The sequence below is a fragment of the Zootoca vivipara genome, chromosome 14, assembly GCF_963506605.1.
Source record: "Zootoca vivipara chromosome 14, rZooViv1.1, whole genome shotgun sequence".
NCBI classification, from domain to species: domain Eukaryota; kingdom Metazoa; phylum Chordata; class Lepidosauria; order Squamata; family Lacertidae; genus Zootoca; species Zootoca vivipara.
In genome coordinates, this window is record NC_083289.1 from 53,877,849 (window position 1) to 53,896,938 (window position 19,090).

Consider the following 19,090-nt stretch of genomic DNA (forward strand, 5'->3'; position numbering starts at 1 on the left):
CTTCTGAGCCATTTTTCTTTAGATACTTTGGCAGCAGAAGATCAGATATGGGTCAGGAAGAAATGAGATCAGAAATGGCTCTGAAAGTTGCGCGTCTTTCTAAAGAGGACTTCGAACCCTTCCAGGACCTTCTAAAACAATTGCAGAAAGATTTAGCAGTGGAAAAAGGAATGCAGCCTTCAAAAATTCTAGAGAGGAAATCAAAATGGAATTGAAAGACTTGCCGACAAAATTTACTGAACTGCCTGCTTCAGCTAATGAAGCTTTGGATTTAGGAAAATGCCATAAATCCACCATTAAAAGACTCACTAAATCTGTATCAGACATGCAACTTCATATGGAGTCCTGGGAGGATAGGAGTAGAATGGATAATTTATGACTGAAAGGAGCCCGGAAGGCATTGAGAAAACAGGTATGAAAGCCCTTTTTGTTAACCTTTAGCATGAATGCAAACTGCACACAGAGAATGCATGAGGCTTCGGCACCCCCCATCCCCACAAGACAGCAACCCTGTGATACAATAACAACAGTTTTTATTATTTATTAAACTGGTATCCTGCCCTATACACGCAGGTCTCAGGGCGGTTCACAGAATAAAATTGCAACATAAAAACAAAATACATAATCAAAATAAAACCAAAAACAACCCAGTAACACCCCCCCCCAACACATTTTAAAAGGGCAAAGGCTGGTTAAAGAGGAACGCTTTTGTTTGGTGCCTAAAGGTGTATAATGAAGGTGCCAGACCAATCTTCCTGTGGAGAGCATTCCACAAACGGTGCCACTGCAGAAAAGGCCCTGTTATCGTGTTGCTGCCCTCCAGACCACATGGAGGAGGCACATGAAGAAAATGGCACATTCCTCCTTCAAAGAAGCAATTAAGAAAGTAGCAAGAGAATCAACAGAATTTAACATGGAAGGGAAGAAAGTCCACTACAAAAAGGAAACCTCCAATAAATACTATTCTACATGCTGCTGGAGTGAAACACAGATGGGTCTTCCCATTTAAACGTGTTATTTTGCAGACAGCAACACTGATAGGGCTCAGCTAGATTAGTAAAGGAAAAGCGTTTCATGCGCTTTGTATGTGCGATATGAGACTCTGACACCAGATGGCGATGTGGAGTTCCATCTTTCCCTGCCTGGTTTCCCTGTATGAGTTCACAACGGATTTAACTGAATCGCTTCTTTGACGTCTCTAGATCCAGCCACCATCACCACTCTGACTGAAGCCAAACTAGCATTGGGAACAATTGGAGTTCCAATACACACAACAGGAAGAGGCAGGAGAAGGAGAGAAACAGAGACAATATGGATGGCAAGGGAGGTCAGAGAGCAATAAGAAACCTAAGAGTTTCTTAAAGAAATTAGAAACATCATTGTTCAGCAAACTGAATGGTTTGACTTTTAATTTTTATAATATATATATATATATATATATGGTAGGCATTGCGCACACGGATGAAACAGCCTTTCTCCATAACTGCTGAACCGTAATGTAACAAATTTGGCTACAGTGTTCCATGCCCATCAGGGAGGGATCTGGCATAATTCCCCCCCAAAAAAACCACACCTTTCACATCTAAAATAATGATTAAACACAAAACAAGGCCCAGCTTTTTCAATAGGCCGCAGCATTGCCAAGCAGGGAAAAACAAACAGAATAGGGCCTTTCACAACGGGGGGGGGGCACAGGGATGAGGCACAACAAAGGGGGGGAACACATAGTCATAGGGGTGAAGGGGGGACCCTGAGTCATCCAAAGCAGTGGGGGGGTGGGTTGGGACAGGGAAAACTGAGTAGGCCGACTGCCAAAACGGCCATTCCACCTCCAAAGCCCAAGCCCAAAGCCTCTACCGGCGGCTGCATTAATAAACGCCTGGCAGCATTAGGCAGTCATTCATCATTTCCCCTAACATGCACTTGGGGGTACGGCGAGGGTTTTTTGCTTTTTAATTTAGTAGGCGTGTCACATGTGAGGCTACGGCGGCCATTTTAAGTAAGGGCAGTCGTGCCCCTTTTAACCTAGGCTTTATACTATGACTGATTGCCAGCCTCTGTGTCTTTAAAAAAAGCAACAACCATGCACTTTCTCTCCCCAGTTTAAGTCCTCAAACCAACACCACATCCTACATTCAAAACACCTACTCCAAAATTAGAAAATCCAAATAACAAAACAAACAAAAGACACAACACCCAAATCATACAATACCCACCAAAATAAATGACAACCCCAAAAATAAAATTAAACAATACTGTAGTAACTTCTGCTTCTCATGTTCTTATTTCAAAAAAGTAACCTATATATATAAAAATGTTCACGATGCGTGCACAGTAGCCAATGTGTGGAGATACAAGGGGGAGGGAACAACACTCCCTGGGGACAACAGAGGGCTCAAACAAAAGTAAATACTGGGAAATAGAACCCAGAAACTGACAGTTTCTTCTCCAAGGATGGGGGCCAATGTAGGAAGATATGGGGAGGAACAACACTCCCCAGGGACAAAAGAGGGCTCAGACAAAAGTGCATGCTGGGAAACAGAACCCAGAAGCTGACAGTTCCTTCTCCAAGGGTGGGGGCCAAGGTATGGAGAAATGGGGGAGGGGCCAACACTCCCCGGAGACAACAGAGGGCTCAGACGGGGTGGGTGGGGGGAGGAGGGGGCTCGATAGCTCATGGGTTGGGTCAGGGTGGGGCCAGTCACAGGGATGAACCAGGGGGTGGGGGGAGGAGGGGCAGGATAAGTCATGTGTCCGGACAGAGTGGGGGGAATCACAGGAAAGAACCACAGCAACGCGTGGCCGGGCCAGCTAGTATCTCTATTATGCTAAGTGAAGAAAATGGCGGGGGGGGGGGAGTGAAGGAAATCTGAAACTGGCATTTCTTTTTTCTTGGCAAGAGAAAATATTCTTGACATATTCAACTGTTTGAATTTGGGCAGGGAGAGCAGAGTGCGAGCTGCCTCGCCCCCTGTTCAAATGCCATACCTGTGGACACTTAAATGTGATGCTCTGTTGCACTGTTTATAATGCTCTGTTTATAAAAATTCCATATAAATTCAAACAGTGAAATCTCAGAAATAGAACCAACTCTCTTTGGTAACACCACTAATGCTGGAAGATGTAACCAAAGTAATTAAGAAACTTAAACCACACAAAGGACCTTGAATCTCTTGGATGGGTAGGTTGGATTGGTTAAAATAGTACCAGTATTACAAAAAAAAATGTTTTTTGTTAGAAACCCTATCTATATCTATTTCAGCAAATATCCTAAGGATATGGCAAAAAAAGACAAAGATTTTAAGCTTGATTCATCACAGCTGCACCTAACTGTATTTTTATCAGCCTTCCCAGAGAAGGGTAAATGGGTCTACCACACCATGTGGCCCATATATAGAATGTCATTAATATGATATTCAGTGGGAAAGAGAAGATTTGGATGCAATTGAAATTACATGAACCTGTGCAACATATAATACCAGATATCCCATTTTTTAAATAACAACAAAATATTTTGTAATGATAACAAACCCATTTGCAAAAGCAGAATTGGAGATCTGGCGATCCTGGGTATAAAAATTTCCTTTAGGGACACGGGTGGCACTGTGATGGATATGAAATGGAAAGAAAAACGCTTGTGCAGATTGATTCACCATTATAAAAATAATGTTTTTCTCACAAGGCAAATTATGGAAAGATTTGAGGGTTGTAATGTGAATTGGCTATCAGGTGATACATATTATCTCAATTTCAGCAGCTGAATCTCAAGGAATTAGACCATTCACACAATTTGAAAAACTGATTCTGAATATCACTGAGCACCCCCAGCCAAAAAAATAATATCGGTTTTATGCAAAATACTCGCTGACCTAGCCATTGGACAATGCTAGACTATTAAGCAAAATTGGGGAAAGGACCTAGGCACAGAAATTGTTCCGTAGGTGATGGGCATGTGAATTGGTGCAACCATTTTGGGAAACTGCATTGACAGAAATAAGCAAAATTACAAACCAGGATGCAACCCACGCCTAGGTTTATTGCAAACAATGCAACCCACGCCTAGGTTTATTAATAATATTTAAATATACTCAAATTATCACACGAGGAACTTTCCACTTCTGGTTGTGGCAAGGTTGCCTATAGCATGAAACTAGAAAGGAAGCTCCCCTGTAGATCACACAATGGAAGCAGAATGTATAGACCCTTGCTTTATCTGAGAAGCTGAGAGAATACATGCCCTGAATCGATGCTTCGGATATGGATGGTTTTGTTGAAAAATGGCACCTTTTTAAAGAAAACATTCAATTGAGCTGCTCTGACGCCTGGCGCCCACAAACTACGTGTATGGATTATTTATGGGGGAATTTGACACAATAGTCTTCTGCTCTGGGGGAGGGTGAGGGTGGGGAGAAACCTATTGTTTTGATAAGGTTTATGTAATATGTTTGTATTATTTTCTTGAAAATGAATAAAATGCTTTAAAAACCAAACGTGTTTACCTCCCCCCTTGCTTTTCCCTTCAGGGGCGGGGTTTTGATGCCCACCGCCAAAAGAGGAGCGAGTCCCCTCTCCTCTCTTCGTGCCAAAGCTTCAACTGGCCTCTGCACCTCTTGGGGCAACGGGGAAAAGGCGGCAGCATCAGCATTCGGCCACTGGCCTTTGGTCCCATCCTTGAGCTGCTGCTCCGGGGGGGGGGGTGTCCTGCAACCCACGCACAAAGTCCACCCCCGCCCCGGAACTGGAGAAGTTGACACCCAGGGTCGGCCTCCTTATCTGTGTCGTCCCCACCCCACCCCAAGGCCTGCTGCGCCGCCCTGAGCGGTTGTGCCTGTGGTTGTCTGGGTGGTGTCCTCCTGCCTGCTGCTGGGTGCAGATAGGGAAGGAGGCAGCGCCCCCCCCCGCCACGTGCCCTTCCCCATTGCTCTGGTCATCATGATCTCGGGGAACTGGGGCCTGAGGCGCCCCCTGCCTGCGCGGAGACTTCCCTGCGCCCTTCTCAGCGTGCGCATGTTTTTTGGGGGGGGGCTGGCCTCCCCATCATTGAGTGGAAGCAAAGGATGGGGGTGGTTTGAGCAGCCTCCCTTTCATGGGCGTAGCCAAGAGGGAGCAGAGAGGGGCAGCCCCCCTAAATCAATAGCAATCAATAGAAATACATACGGTAGCTAACGTAGGTTCTGCCCTCTCCCCCCCCCAACAAAAACCCTGGCTTTGCCCATGCCTCCTTTACTGCAGATCCTGCATGCATTGCAGCGGGCTGAGCTTTATAACCTTTGGAGTGCCCTCCAATTCTGCGATTCTTTCTATACTATTCTCTCTCAGCACAGGGATGTAGAGGGGAAAGCCGCAGGTACGAAAAAGCTTCCTGGTGAATACCGTAAGCTCATTTATTACCCAGTCTTCGCCATCCGGCCCCGGGGCAATGTGACAGACATTCACACTACGGGCAACCTCACAGGTCTCGAGGGGAGCGCCGTCGAGGGCTCCTCCGAAGTCCGTCCAGCTGCCCCACCACCCGCCCCCCAGAGAGAGGTGAGGGCGCAGCGCTGCAGTTGAAAGAGCCCATAGCTTTATTAGGAGGGAGAAGACGGGGAGGGCGCCCGGGCGAGCCCGTCTTGCCCAGCCTAGCGATAGCAGGAGGTCAGGACGTGGGCGACGCTGCTCAGGAATTTGTCCAGGGAAAGGAGGAGCGCCGGGTCGAGGGTGCCGCGACTGTGGGCACCGATGGTCACCAGGATGCAGTGGTTAAGGCACTGTGGGGGAGAGAGGAGAGCGCCAGCGTTAGAGAATAGGACCCTGAGCCGCCCGACGGGGAGGGCAGCAGGAGGCCGGGGCACTGCCTCCGGGAGCGCGACTCACCTCGAAGCTGGTGGGCGACACCTGCAGCTCGAAGGCGTGCAGCTCGCTGAGCTTGCCGAGGGCGCCCGGCAGGTCGTCCAGGTTCTCGACGGCGCGGCTGAGTGCGTCCACCACCTTCTTGCCCAGCGCCCGCAGCTGGGCCGAGTCCGGCGAGAGGTCGAGATGGTGGAAGTAGGTCTTGGTGGTGGGGTGCGCCGCCAGCAGCCTGCGAGCAGGACGGGGACAGGGACAGGGTCAGGCCAGCGGCCTCGCCGTCGGGGTTTCAGTCTCCACCCACGGATGGGCAGCCGACGGGGCGGACTTACCTGGTGAGCACCTCGACGCCCACGGCTTCGGCGTGTCGGCTCACGGGGACCCAGATGGCCCTCACGCGCTTCTTCTCTTCCTCGGTCAGCCCCATCTTGGCAGTGGGGCGTCCTGGGCGCCGCGCGCGCAGGCAGCCAGTCTTTAATCGGCGCTGCGCAGTGGGCCTCCGACCCAGAGGGTCCCGCCCTTCACCGCTGCGACTGGGCGCCACAAGGAGAGGCCTTGCGAAGGCACCACTAGCTGGCTGAAGGCCAGCCACGCGCAGAGGCCCGGTGGGGCCGTGCCGTGGCGCCTTGCTCAGTTTCTCTTTCCCCAAATCTTCGCCCTGTTTTCGAGCGCTTAGAACTCAGTCCGCCGCCCCCCCCCCAATCTTCACCCCATTGGGTCATTTTGATACCTCCCTTTCCAGCAGACTGCTGCTTGAGGCGGCCGCTAAGGCGCAAAGGGAAATGCAGCAAAAGGCCAACTCAGGTGGACCCAGAGACCACCGTCGAGGCCACTTGGAGCCCGCGGGCGCCTGCCGGGCAAATCACGCTTGCTTCTCTCTGATGGGCTTTGGGCACCTTCCCCGGAGGGTTGTCGCTTGCGGGGGCTCTTGGGGATGCCTCTGTGAAACACCCCGCCGCCGCCCCCCTCAGCACAGAAACTCTCCAGGTGACCCGGGCCAGTCACAGTCCACCCAATCCTCTTTAAAAGCCTTCCAAGTTGGTGGCCGTCACTGCCTCTTGTGGGAGAGAGGTCCACAGTTTAACTCTGTGCTGCGTGAAGAAGGACTTCCTTTTCTGTGTCCTGAACCTTCCTGCAAAAAAACCTATCCTGTATCCATTTTCTTCGTGCCATGCGTAAAGGCTTCTATCATGTCACCTCTCCCTCGTATTTTATCTAAGCAGGGGTCCCCAGACCCCAGCGTAACCCACCCAGAGGGTCCGTGGAACAACTGTTCCGGACATCCCGTTTTGGGGGCGTCGTGGTCTCCCGCAAGAGCACAGCGCCCCAATACAATGCACGCTCCCGCCGCTGCCCCCCCCCGTTACTTCCATCCACTGATACCGTAAGCTTCGCAGGGCGCCCTCCCCGAGCCTCTCTGCGGGTGCCTTCAGCCCGGCTCCCACGCCCAACCACCTTGGATAACCCTTCCTACGGTAGGAGAAGGGGAGAAATGTCTTGCAAGGGCCCCTCTTCTTTTAAATGCTGCGTTAGTTTAACCCAGGAATTCTGCTGCCACTCACGGTCCTGCATTCTCACGGACTGTGCCACCCATAAGCATGCACCGAAAGAGTGCGCGTGTGGATAGGAATGAATGCACGTGCATGCAACCGCCATAGCTGCCAAGTTATCCCTTTTTTAAAAGGGATTTTCCCTTATGCTGAATAGGCTTCCTCGCGAGAAAAGGGAAAACATGGCAGCTATGGCAACCCCCCCCCCGGACGCCTGTAATAACCGCTACTGTGTTGGTGAACACGGGGGGCGCGGGACGTTGGTTTAAGTGCGCGGCAAAGGCCTCAACATCCAGGAAAGTCTTCAGGCCTCCACTCCTCGGCACGTGGTGACTCTTCATTTGAGCTCTTCCTTGCCTGCCAAGCTCCGTAGATTATTTCAACTAGCAAGGACAGGCATGTCATCGCCCAGGGAGATGCCGGCAAGGCCTGCCTGGGGGAGGCAGCGGGAATTGCGGGGAGGCTGTTCATGCGCTCCCTCCCGCATCCTAGCATGAGCCGTAAAAGGAGATAACGCGGGGAGAAACCGCAGCGCCGACGGGCGGAGGCCGAGGGAGAGGCCCAGGGCGGGGCGGGGCGCCCCCTATAAAAGAGCCGCTCGCGCTCCGACGGCATCGGAGACTTTGAGCTGCCAGGATGGTGTTGACAGACGACGACAAGAACCACGTGAAGGCCGTTTGGGCCGAGATCCAGTCCCACGCCGGGGACATCGGCGCCGAGGCCATCACCAGGTAAGCCCGCCCCGTCGGGCACAGACCCTCTCCCGGGGACGAGGCCGCGGGCCGGGCGGGAGTCGGACCGTCGTCTCCCTGCTCCTCTCCTCCTCCTTCTCCCGCAGGATGTTCGCAGCGCACCCCACCACCAAGACCTACTTCGCGCACATCGACGTGCACCCCGGCTCCGCTGACATCAAGGCGCACGGCAAGAAGGTCGCGGCGGCCATCGGTGAGGCCGTGGCGCACATCGACAACATCGCCGGCGCCCTCGACAAGCTCAGCGACCTGCATGCCCAGAAGCTGCGCGTGGACCCCGTCAACTTCGCGGTGAGTCTCTCTCGCTCCCCGTCGGAGCTCCAGGGCAGGCGGGCGGGCTGGATTCCTGCTTCGCTCCGTCCGGGGCCCCGACTAACGCTCTCCCTCCGCTTTTCCCGCAGCTGCTGAGCCACTGCATTCTAGTGGCCATCGCCGCCAACCACCAGGGGCTCCTCAAGGCCAACACCCTCGTCTCCATGGACAAGTTCCTGGGCCGCGTCGGCATCGTGCTGACCTCCAAGTACCGCTAGACCCCACGAAACCCAAGCCCGCCGGAGGAGCCGCCTCGACGCCGCCCCGCGACCCCCAAACACCACAATAAACCTGCTCTTGACTCTCCCTGATCTCTCGCGTCTTCTTGGGCTGAACTGGGGGTGGGCGGGAAGAAGGGAGAGGGGGACCCCGGGGGCCTGGACGGCTCTGGCGAGGGAGACCCCGTCCGGCGGGATAGTCCCTACCTTGGCGCTCCTTGAACCCGGGCCCCTTGGACCGAGTCGCCTGCTAGGTGGGGGCCCTGAAAGAGCCGCTGGCACGCGTGGCCTTTGCCGGAAGGGGGCGCAGAGTCAGCCCCAGAAGGGCTCCGTCTCCTTGGGGGTCTTCCTTCCCGTTCCTTTCGGGGGACTCGTGGGGTGGGGCTCCCCAGGCCTTTGCGCCCCTGGCTGAGCTGACGGGGATGAAGCAGACGGACGATTCGGAAGGGCCGGTCTCGGCGTGGGGTTGTGCTCGCAGAAGGGCCCCGCTCGGCTCCGTCCAGCCCGAAAGCCCCGAGAGCCATAGCTGCCAGCCCGTGTAGGCATTAGGCAATACGGCTCAGGTTGGATACAATAGAAGGCAGCTTCTTACGGTAGGATCCTGCGCTCGAGGGCAGAGGCAGCCCCCTCACCACGAACCTAGCCCACTCCAAGGCCGGGGACGGGGTGGGGGGGAACAGTGCCAAGGGTCCCCTCCACACCCGCACACTGAGAGGGCACGAGAAGAGGCCCCCAAGGAAGAACTATGCCTGGGAGGGGGCGACTCGGCCTCTGGAACCACCGCCAGTTCCTGAGATCCCGACAAACCACCAGAGCATTGGGGAAGGGCGCATGGCGGCGGCGGCCGGGGGGGGGGGCTCACCCACCCTATCTGCTCACAGCAGCCAGGAGAAGGAGCCACGCCCAGGGCGGGTACGGAGGTCTGGGGAGCAGATAAGCAGGCACACAGGGTGCCAACATCTACCCCAACTCCAGGAGGCCTGGGGGGGGGGGGTTAGGCCTCTGCTATCTCTACCTGGGCTGTGACGCATTCACGGAGGCTAAGAAGACTATCCAAAGCCCCGCAGCTGCTGTGTCCAACCTCCGGTGTAAAGCCATAAAGAGACCCCAAGGGTCATCTAGTCCAACCCCCTACCGTGCAGGTGTCGGGGGCAGGGGGCTTCTGAAGAGCAGTTGTTGCGTAGCCCCGCTGGGGAGAGCACTGCTCTCTGGCTTCCAGGTCCTGCAAGCGGGCTTCTTCCCAGGAGAGGCATCTGGGTGTGGGACTGGGAGCAGAGGCGGGACCCCTTCTTTAGCCGGGGGCCTCTCCCAAGGCTGCCCCGGCCAGACTCCTCTCTCTGGCAGGGCCTGGATGGCCACCCCCCCCCCAGGAGACCCATCGAGGGAGGTGTTTTGCACGGGGGCGCCTATAGCACCCATTTTGCTCCAATCGGCCAAAGGGGAACTTAATAGTAATTGTGATTGCCGCGTTTCTTTATTTTGCAGAACTCCTCTAGCACCGAAAATAAGCAATAAATATTGCCTGGCGAGGGTGCAAACAAACAGCAAAGGCTTGGGATTGAGGCGGGTGGCAGAGGAGGAATGAGTCACCTTCCTGGCGTCAGCTGTATGCCAATATCGTTGCAAAGGCCGGCTGCCTCCTCTTCTCTCTGCTGAGCGGGGGCAAGTGTCCAGGGGGGTCCAGGGCCTGCGCTCCTTTGGGGAAATGGAGCGGCGGAGACCGTCGCAGCAGCTTTAAGATCTATTCACTTCTATTCACTTCTTCACACCTTCAGGGAGGTAGTCCAGCTCTTACAGCACGGTCATCTCAAGTGGGGCTTGTTCCTTGCAGCAGGAGTGCAGTTGGGGGAATCCAAGGCGCCTAATTCTGAGCCTCCTTTATTCGGTTGCATCCTCACGGCTAGTTCTTTCGATGCTTTGAAGTACTAATTACCCCCCCCCAGGTGTCACCTAACAAAGGAGTTCCCCTGACTTCATCAACACTTGTTGGTTACAGGTACCGGTAGGTAGCCGTGTTGGTCTGACGTAGTCAAAACAAAATTAAAAAAATCCTTCCAGTAGCACCTTAGAGACCAACTAAGAGGCTGATACACACAACTAGGACATTTACATAGGCTTAATTAACTCTTCGCATGCTAATTGCTGATGCTCAGAAGCAGGTACACACGGATCTTGATTATATTCTCAAAGTCTGACACACAGTCTTCACACATGAACACTAATTAAAACACCTCAACCGCCTGGCCTGATTTATTTGTTAAGAGGGAAACATAAAGGAGAAAAATGACCCGAGCCTGCCTGACCATCCTTGGATATCATTATTGTTCTAGAAGGTTTAGGTTAGTCCTAAAAGCGTCTCAAGATAAGCTGCACGCGGGTGGCGATATGACTCCGCTGAGAAATGCACTTGCCTTTTCACAGAACGGGAGAGGGGGAAAATATGAAGAACAATTAATGAATAAAATATAGGCTCCTCCGCATCTTAAATCCATCCAACACTCTTCATCAAGAGGCAGCTGTGAGGCGACGTGGGGCGTGTATTGCAGGGGCGGTGCAGGATCTGGCCTCCACGAAGCTGTGCCACTGCAATTGCTGCCACCATGGCAACAGCAGTAGGGGGGATGCATCCCACGGAGGCTGGATCTACTGCCCCGGTGGATCTTGCTGCGCTGCCCAAAGTGGTCACTTCACTTTGCCGTATGGGCTTTCTCCCAACCCTTCCCTGCCCACCCCCCGTCCCCGGGCAGGAGCCTGGCTGCCCAGTGCTGGTGGCAAAGACTGCCCAACAGGTGCCACCCCAGAGCTTCTGTTTGCAGCGGTGAAACGAAGGGCCTTTAGCCAGGAATTTTGCCCGGAGCGAAGCCTCCAGGGGGCGCGCTGAGGCTCTTAGCCCGCCAATCGTTGGACTGCCTGGGCTTTTCTCTCGCCCCCTCCTCTCTTTCCCAGGCACCCTCCCCTGAAGTCCCCAAATCCGCCCTGCCCCCCCCCGCCCCCAAGGAGATGCACGAGCCTGTGGCTCCCCTGCTGAGGGTTTTCTCAGCCCCTTCTGCTCCTTACAACACCGGCGCCTCAGTCGAGCCTGGTCTCAGTTGCGCAGCAAAGCCCCCTTCTTACCTTGGGCCCCCCTCCAGCCTGACTCCCTCCGGAGCCTCGGCGTGGGTGGGGGTGTTTTGCTGCAAAGAAGTCACTCAGTTGCGGAAGTGAGATGCAGGAGGCCAAGCTGCGTATGAGAGAGATGCCTCAGTTTCCCTTTTGCTGTGGCCCTACCCCCCACGGGACCCCGATTTTGTTTCAGGCCACCCCTGCTTGGTTCCATAAACTCCCCCCTCCCCGAGCGCCCCATACCAAACCCTATAAAAAGCATGACTCAGAAAAGCAGTTTGTACGACCTGCTAAGGAAAACAGACGCAATAAAATAAAATTCAAAACAGCAGCAATTAATTGCACATTCATTTGAGACCCAATTAAAACAATTTAATTCATTAAATAAAATTGATTAGCTTGATCCAGTGCTACCAGCTTTAAAATTATAAGGCTATAAGTTGCTATACATTATATCTCCTAATACTGTAAAAATGAAACTTTTTTTTTTATAAAAAACAAACCACCACTTGTTGTTAACAAGTAATATAATGTGGGCTGGATGAGGTAACTGTTAGGTGGATTTATTTGTAGCTGGAATCCAAAGACTGCTCTCTAATGGTTCCTAAGCATCCTGGGGGAAAGTAAGAAGGCGGTTCTGTCCTGGGGCCCCTTGTTGTTCAGCATCTCTATAAATGACTTGGCGAAGGACTTGAGAGGGTGCAAATGTGCAGACGACACCAAATGGGGAGGGGTACCTAATGCCTCGGAAAACCGACGACCATCACAGACTGGAGAACTGGCCCCCGACGAACACAAGGAGTTTCCATAGGGACAAATGTAAGGTCCCGCACTTAGGCAGGAAGAACCAGCTGCGCGAACAAAAGATGGGGGATACTGTACTAGCGGTTTCTAGCAAGTGGCCTTCCAACCATGAAGGCAGAGCCGAGCCATCCTGGCTATTAGCCATCAATCGCCCTTTCCTCCTCCATGACTTGGTCCCACGCCATCCTCTTCTAAAGCCACTCCTGCCTCCTGCGGCAGCGAGTTCCCTAAGTGAACCGCGCGCGCGCCGCCACTCGATTCCTAGGAGCTGCCCCCCCCGCCCGCCTCCTCCTCTCCGGCCTCTCCGCTCCTTCCGAAGAGCGTCCCTTGCTGGCGATGGAGGGGCCGCCCCCGGAGCGGGAGAGGCGGCGCCAGGCCCTCCCTCCGGGGCGGCTCCCTCTCGGCGGGCGGGCGGGCCGGCCGGCCTCCCTGGCCCTGGCGGCGGCGGCGGCGCTGGCTGGCCAGTGGCGCGGCGGCTGAGCCCGAGGCGCGCGCCCCCTCCTAGCCATGGCAGGCCTCCTCCGCCGCCGGCGCCGCCTGCCTGGTGCGTGGCGCGGGCGAGCATGAAGGCAGCGGCGGGCGGGAGCGGGGCCCCGTCGGGGGCCGTCGGGGGCCGTCGGGCGCGGGCGCTGCTGGCCGTGGGGCTCAACCTGCTGGCGCTGCTTTTTTCGGCCACGGCCTTCGGCACGACGCACTGGTGCGAAGGGACGCAGAGGGTGCCCAAGCCCACCTGCGGGCCCCACAAGCGCACCAACTGCCTCGACTACGGCTACGAAGCCGCCGCCAACGAGACGGCGCGCAACGGCTCCTCCGGCGCCTCGCCGCCCGCCGCCAACGTCGTGCACTACAGCTGGGAGACGGGCGACGACCGCTTCCTCTTCAGGTACTTCCACGCCGGCATCTGGTACTCGTGCGAGGAGAACATCAACACGCCCGGTGAGTACCTGGCTGTACCTGCGGGCCGGGGGGCACCGCGCGCAACAACCTCCCCAATGCCCAGGCTCATCCTTGGCCCGAGGGGCTTCGTGCCCCGCCGGCAAGGGACGCCGTTCGCGGTGGGGGGGGGCGCCAGGGCCCGGCACTGTTGGACTTCTGGCCGGCCAGGAGGGCGCCTGGCTGTCACCCTGCCCGTCTGCCTGGGACCCGGAGGGAGGCTTGGGCTGCTGCAGCAGAGGCCTCCTCGGAAGTAATCCCCCCTTAGCTGAGTGGCGTTTACGCGCAGGTAAGTCTGCCTGGCCTTGCAGCATCTGCTGGCGTTGCTGTGGCGACGGCGGATGGCGCGTTGGCACGGGCAGCGTCGCAGGCAGCAGCAGGCAAAGCGGCCTCTGCCCGCTCCGGGGCCCCGGCCAACCCCGGCTGAGAGGAGGGGGACCGGCCTCAAGCACAGCGCAGGGATGGGGAGAGCCCAGCCCAATGCCCCCCTCGAGGGCGGCGGATTCTCTTCCGCGCCTTCCCCTTCCTTGGCTCCCTCTTCCTTGCGCCGCCGCGCAGGAGGGTCGTTCCAGCGCTCTTGGTCGAGGGCAAAGAAAGGGCTTCGAGGCTCCGGGCTCATCCTGACCGGGAAGAAGCATCCCGGACCCTCCACTGACTGTCAGTCTGCTCTCCTCCCAATCCCTGCCTTCGCACACTTTCCTCTCCCTCGGCCCGGATTTTCTCGTAGCCTCAGAATATCCCTGGTATGAGAACACCCAGATTGAAGGAGCCGATTCCGAAAGAGGGCAATATGGACAGCAGAGATTCCCACGGAGAGCCGGGGAGTTTCCTGTCCATATGAGATGATGGCAGTATGGATGAGCCCTCTGCCTCCTCATGGGGCTTGTCCCCCTCCACGTTGAGTCCTGCCGGGGGCTGTGTGCCCCCGTCTTTGCTGGGAGCCACGGAAGGAGCAACCGGAGGCTCTCCTGGTCCCCTAGGACACCCCTGCTTCGTGCCCCCCCCTGCAAACCAGCTGCAGCTCCCCTCCTGTCTCCTAGCAAAGCATGGCGCAGTTCACCTGCTCACTTAGAAGTGTGTCTGAGAGCCCCCCCCCTTTTAAAACATGCTGGGCACAGTCTTGGAGTCCTGACTTTGTTTTTGATTCTACATGAGAAACATTTTCCAAAACCTGCAAGTTAAATCAGTGCCAAACTAGTTGTGTGGGTGAAATAAACCAGCATGGTAGTTTTGTTTTGTTTTTTTTGCTTTTTGAAAAAGCAGTTAAATAGCAGCCTGGGCAGCTTTGGAGGGGGGTGGGAGTGGGAAGGTGGGAGAGTTTAAGCCTGCCAAGGTTGAGACAGTAATCGACACCCCCCCCCCAGCTGCTCTTTGCATCTCAAGCAAGCAAAGCTCTTGATTTGATCTCCCCCCACCTCCTTCAAACCACTCCACAACTTCATCAGGGCAATCCATGGGTGCATGCAAGCACATCTTTTTATAGAGAACATACTTGGAACATATGAAGCTGCCTTATGAAGCCAGACCATTGGCCCATCCAGCTCAGCATTGTCCGCACTGGCCAGCAGCTGCTCTCCAGGGATTCTGGCAGGAGTCCCTCCCAGCCCCACCTGGATTGGACCTGGGACCTTCTGCCTGCGAGGCATTTGCCCTGCCACTGAGCTGCCAGGGCTATTCTCCTGGGCTGGGCAAGCCTTCCCGCAAAGGAGCAACCTGGGCTGAGTTTGCAGGCAAAGCAGCTGCAGCAGCTTCTCTGAGGTCTGGAAGTTGCGCAGCTTGGGGGTCCTGAAGCCTCTCCCTGCAGACACAGGCGGTGTGGGGCTGCCAAGCGACCCAAGCATCTTGGCTTTTGCTTCATGGAGCTGAGCTCTGTGTTAAACTGTGGCTCTCTTATAATCAGCTGTGTGTGTCTGGGAAAACCTTGCACTGTAGTGGAGATAAGCAGCGTTAATGCTTTGATTCATCAGCCATCAGGGAGGGAATAATTCCTCCAGTTTCTGAGCAGGGCAAAGCTCCCTAGCTCCCTCCATTATCCCCTGGGCAACTGGGCTGCAGGGGGACGGCTTGTGTTGCTAGAAGCAGGCTCTTCCAAGGCAGCTTGTAAGGCTGGGGGTCTGAGATCTCAGAGGGGAAACAGCTCTCTGGGGTCTCCAGCAGGGGGAGGAGGGCCTTTTCCAGCACCTGTTCTTGCTCCCCAAGGTACTAGGGATTGGACCTCCTGCAGGGGAGCCCACTCTGAGCAGCAGCTCTCAGGTAATCTCTTTATTTGAGCCACTTGAATGTCTGAAACTCTAAAAGTCTCAGAGCTGCTATGAGCTTTTCCTGCAAATGCATAAATGCACTCGTAAGAAGTGCCTGCTGGATCAGGCCCATGGCCCCTCTAGTCCAGCATCCTGTTCTCACAGTGGCTAACCAGGTGCCTGTGGGAAACCAGCAAGCAGGATCCGAGCACAAGAGCAAGTCTCCCCTCCTGTGGCGTCTAGCAACAAGCATTCGGAAGCATTGCTGCTTCCCACTGTGGCGGCAGAGTGCAGCTCTTGCAGCCAGTCACCCTCATAGCCCTCTCTCCTCCATGCATTTGTCTGAACTTGACTCAGAGGAGACCTTTGAGGGAGGCCTGCTGCAGCTCAGCGCATCGACTGTGCAGCTTCCCTCTGGGTGTGTGGGCTCCTGGTGGGAAAAGGGCCTGGTTTTGCCTGTGCCTGTTGTTTGTGCCAAAACAGCTCTGCACGCTCCATCTGTGTCTGTTTTGCAAAGATGTTTTCACTGCCATAGCCAGAATCAGGTGCTGAAAGTAAGCAGGAGAAGAGCTGCGGCCCCCCTGGCCCTCACAACCCCCCCCCACTCCTCCAATCCTCTTGCAACCGTGGGACAAGGGGAGCAGTGGTGGCTGTTGGGGGGGACGGACGCAGAGCATGAAGACCTGCCGGGGGGGGGGGAGTACCGACTCCGTCCAAATTCCGGTGTATTTGGGACTGGGAAAAGGCAGTGCGGCTGCCCAGCTCCCCTGCCAAGTCTGAAATTAAATCTAAAAAGCTTAGAAGAAGATCAGTTATACAATATGCTCAAAAATAGCAGGAATAAATCCTCGGCAGCAAAGAGGAAGTGGTGGCACTTTGCTGTGTGTGGGGGGGGGCATTTTCTGCTGGCACATGGAAGTCACCTTCTCGGGCTGCTGGTTAAAGTCAAAGGTCCAGTCCCTCCCCCCCGCCCCAGATCCGCCACCTGGTGGGACAGTCCTTGGTGAGGAAGCCTGGTTGGGGGTGCAGGGGCCACTGAAAAGAGATTCCTGCTAGGATGTGCCTGAGGTTGTGGCAGTGGTGGAAAGATGGAAGATGATCTGCTACTCAAGTGCCCTTCAGAAAACCTGCATTTGATGGAGCTCCAAGAAAGGCTCTTAAATCGGTCATTGTCTGGGGACCCAGGAAACAGAATCAACAGGGAGCCAGCAGGCATTGCGGCCCAGTGAGAGGGAAAGGAGGCAATTCTTCTGTAAAGGTCCCAATTAAATCGACATGGTGTGCTGTTTCCGTTGACACGGAAGCATGGGGACTGTTGGGGAAGGGGGCTCAACTGGCTTCGGATTAAAACAACAACAATGGGGCAAGGCTACAAGAGATGGGGTGCAGTGGGGGCTCATTAAAAGAGTCGTGGAAATGAAAGGTTTTTGAGAGAAGTGCTTTGAAACATGCGTCATGCCTGCTGCAAAATGCTCTTATTTGCATCTTTTATTATTATTATTATTATTATTATTATTATTATTATTATTTCATTTCTATACTGCTTTATATTTTTAAGAAAAATCTCAAAGCGGTTTACAGCCTATTGAACATCCACAAAACAATGGAGAATCAAATGTTTCTGAAGAAAGTCAAATATAAAGCACCCGCAAACTAGCAACACAATTAACAGGAAACCAAAATACCATCGCAAAGATTTCAAAATAAAACATTACAAAGGAGGTCAACTACAGAATACATATTTAACACAAACAAAGCCAACGACAAACAAAATCTCAAACATTTCAAAAGAAAACAAGTGAAGTCAAATATAAAATGCACATTTAAAACAGCATAATGAACAAGAGAATAAAATACTATGAGCATGACACGGCTGTTTGGCAGGCACAAAAAGATGAGGCAGAATAATCCAATAATTAGGATTTGTTGCTAGGCCAGATGGAAAGGGCCTTGCAGGGAGCACCCTTCATGACTGGAGCATCTGTAGCAGATGTGAAGAAAGTCAGAAATAACTTTACACTTTTGCTGTTAGAAAAGGGTGGGGAATTCTTGCTCTCCATCCCTTCCCTGCTAATTCCCAGCCCTGGACTCACCTTTCTCTGTGTGTCTCTTGTGGTATTAGGGGTTGACTAAAAGGTAAAGGTAAAGGGACCCCTGACCATTAGGTCCAGCCGTGACCGACTCTGGGGTTGCGCGCTCATCTCGCATTATTGGCCGAGGGAGCCGGCGTATAGCTTCCAGGTCATGGGGCCAGCATGACAAAGCCGCTTCTGGCGAACCAGAGCAGCACATGGAAACACCGTTTACCTTCCCGCTGTAGCGGTTCCTATTTATCTACTTGCACTTTGATGTGCTTTCGAACTGCTAGGTTGGCAGGAGCTGGGACCAAGCAACAGGAGCTCACCCTGTCACAGGGATTCGAACCGCCGACCTTCTGATCAGCGAGCCCTAGATTCAGTGGTTTAACCACAGCGCCACCTGGGTCCCGACTGCTGTGAGCCAAAGGGCTTCCTTTTGCCAAAGGGGCACTTTAAAAGGTGCCAAGGAAAATCAGGGCCCATGGCATTCCAGGGTGATTCGTTTTCCTTGTGTGTGGAGCTGAGACTTTGCTGTGGCCACTGAGCTGGGAATTAGCACTGCAGCTTTGAATGAAGGAGCTGGAGTTTTGCCAGGTCGATGAGACTTGGTGGCTGAGCCCAAGTTCTGTTCCAGCCACTTGCTTTCAGGTTCCTTGGGAGCGAGAGATGCTCAGTCGGGAGAGCATGGAAACTGTAGGAGGGGAGAGTGTTCCTGTGCTCATGTTCTGCTTGCAGGCCTCCCTTAATGGGCATTTGGTTGCGCGCTGTGAGAACAGGATGCTGGGCCAAATGTCCCTTGGCCTGATCCAGCAGGCTGTGCTTAGTCCCCTAGTACTACTTTCTGGTTGGGGATGCGGGTGGTGCTGTGGTCTAAACCCCTCAGCCTCTTGGGCTTGCTAATCGGAAGGTTGGCGGTTCAAATCCCCGTGACAGGGTTAGCTCCCGTTGCTCTGTCCCAGCTCCTGCCAACCTAATTAGAAAGTACGCCAGTGCAAGTAGATAAATAGGTACCGCTGCAGTGGGAAAGTAAATGGCGTTTCCGTGTGCTCTGGCTTCCGTCACAGTGTTCCGTTGTGCCAGAAGCGGTTTAGTCCTGCTGGCCAGCAAGCCATGGGACATATCTGGGTCTGGGCGCCTTTGGAGCTGTCAAGCCACCACCCTCTGTGTCACTTTGCTCCAGAAAGGAGTATTCTAGACCAGGTGGCAGTTTTCTAAATCCACTGGAAGCAGAGAGGGGCTCTTCAAGAGAGGCCACACCATTTCCACTTTTGA

At 54.3% G+C, this 19,090-nt stretch overlaps 3 protein-coding genes across 4 annotated transcripts in view; 2 read left to right on the forward strand and 1 right to left on the reverse strand.

The window, feature by feature from the left end:
- Nucleotides 1-5,209: 5,209 nt before the first annotated feature.
- Nucleotides 5,210-9,480, reverse strand: LOC118093266 (hemoglobin subunit alpha). 2 transcript variants are annotated; one of them, XM_060282645.1, is made up of 3 exons: nt 8,869-9,480; nt 5,857-6,061; nt 5,210-5,750 (listed from the first exon to the last, which is right to left on the reverse strand). In XM_060282645.1, the coding sequence occupies exons 1-3, from the start codon at nt 9,183-9,185 to the stop codon at nt 5,622-5,624; spliced, it is 651 nt and encodes a 216-aa protein (XP_060138628.1). In that variant the 5' UTR covers nt 9,186-9,480; the 3' UTR covers nt 5,210-5,621. The 2 variants fall into 2 exon arrangements, with proteins under 2 accessions (XP_060138628.1, XP_034988134.1); XM_035132243.2 differs by lacking the exon at nt 8,869-9,480 and adding an exon at nt 6,162-6,353 and having other exon boundaries at nt 5,214-5,750.
- Nucleotides 7,963-8,749, forward strand: LOC118093265 (hemoglobin subunit alpha-2). Its single transcript, XM_035132242.1, has 3 exons — nt 7,963-8,110; nt 8,218-8,422; nt 8,533-8,749. Exons 1-3 carry the CDS (start codon nt 8,016-8,018, stop codon nt 8,659-8,661), a joined length of 429 nt encoding a protein of 142 aa, XP_034988133.1. The 5' UTR covers nt 7,963-8,015; the 3' UTR covers nt 8,662-8,749.
- A 3,650-nt stretch (nt 9,481-13,130) lies between the features above and the next one.
- LOC118092903 (germ cell-specific gene 1-like protein) overlaps nt 13,131-19,090 on the forward strand; it is a 28,226-nt gene continuing 22,266 nt past the window's right edge. Inside the window, exon 1 of the mRNA XM_060282421.1 lies at nt 13,131-13,503. Coding sequence (XP_060138404.1) covers nt 13,131-13,503 — 373 coding nt within the window. The remainder of the gene's footprint in view (nt 13,504-19,090) is intronic.

Bases quoted from the DNA above. Each gene is read 5' to 3' on its own strand.
- LOC118093266 (XM_060282645.1), bottom strand. From the start codon at position 9,185: ATGGCTCTCGGGGCTTTCGGGCTGGACGGAGCCGAGCGGGGCCCTTCT. The intron at 6,062-8,868 runs GTAGGGACTATC...TCCTGCTCGCAG, and splicing joins CGGGTTCAAGGAGCGCCAAG to GCTGCTGGCGGCGCACCCCA. The intron at 5,751-5,856 runs GTGAGTCGCGCT...TCTCCCCCACAG, and splicing joins TGTCGCCCACCAGCTTCGAG to TGCCTTAACCACTGCATCCT.
- LOC118093265 (XM_035132242.1), top strand. From the start codon at position 8,016: ATGGTGTTGACAGACGACGACAAGAACCACGTGAAGGCCGTTTGGGCC. The intron at 8,111-8,217 runs GTAAGCCCGCCC...CTTCTCCCGCAG, and splicing joins GGCGCCGAGGCCATCACCAG to GATGTTCGCAGCGCACCCCA. The intron at 8,423-8,532 runs GTGAGTCTCTCT...CTTTTCCCGCAG, and splicing joins TGGACCCCGTCAACTTCGCG to CTGCTGAGCCACTGCATTCT.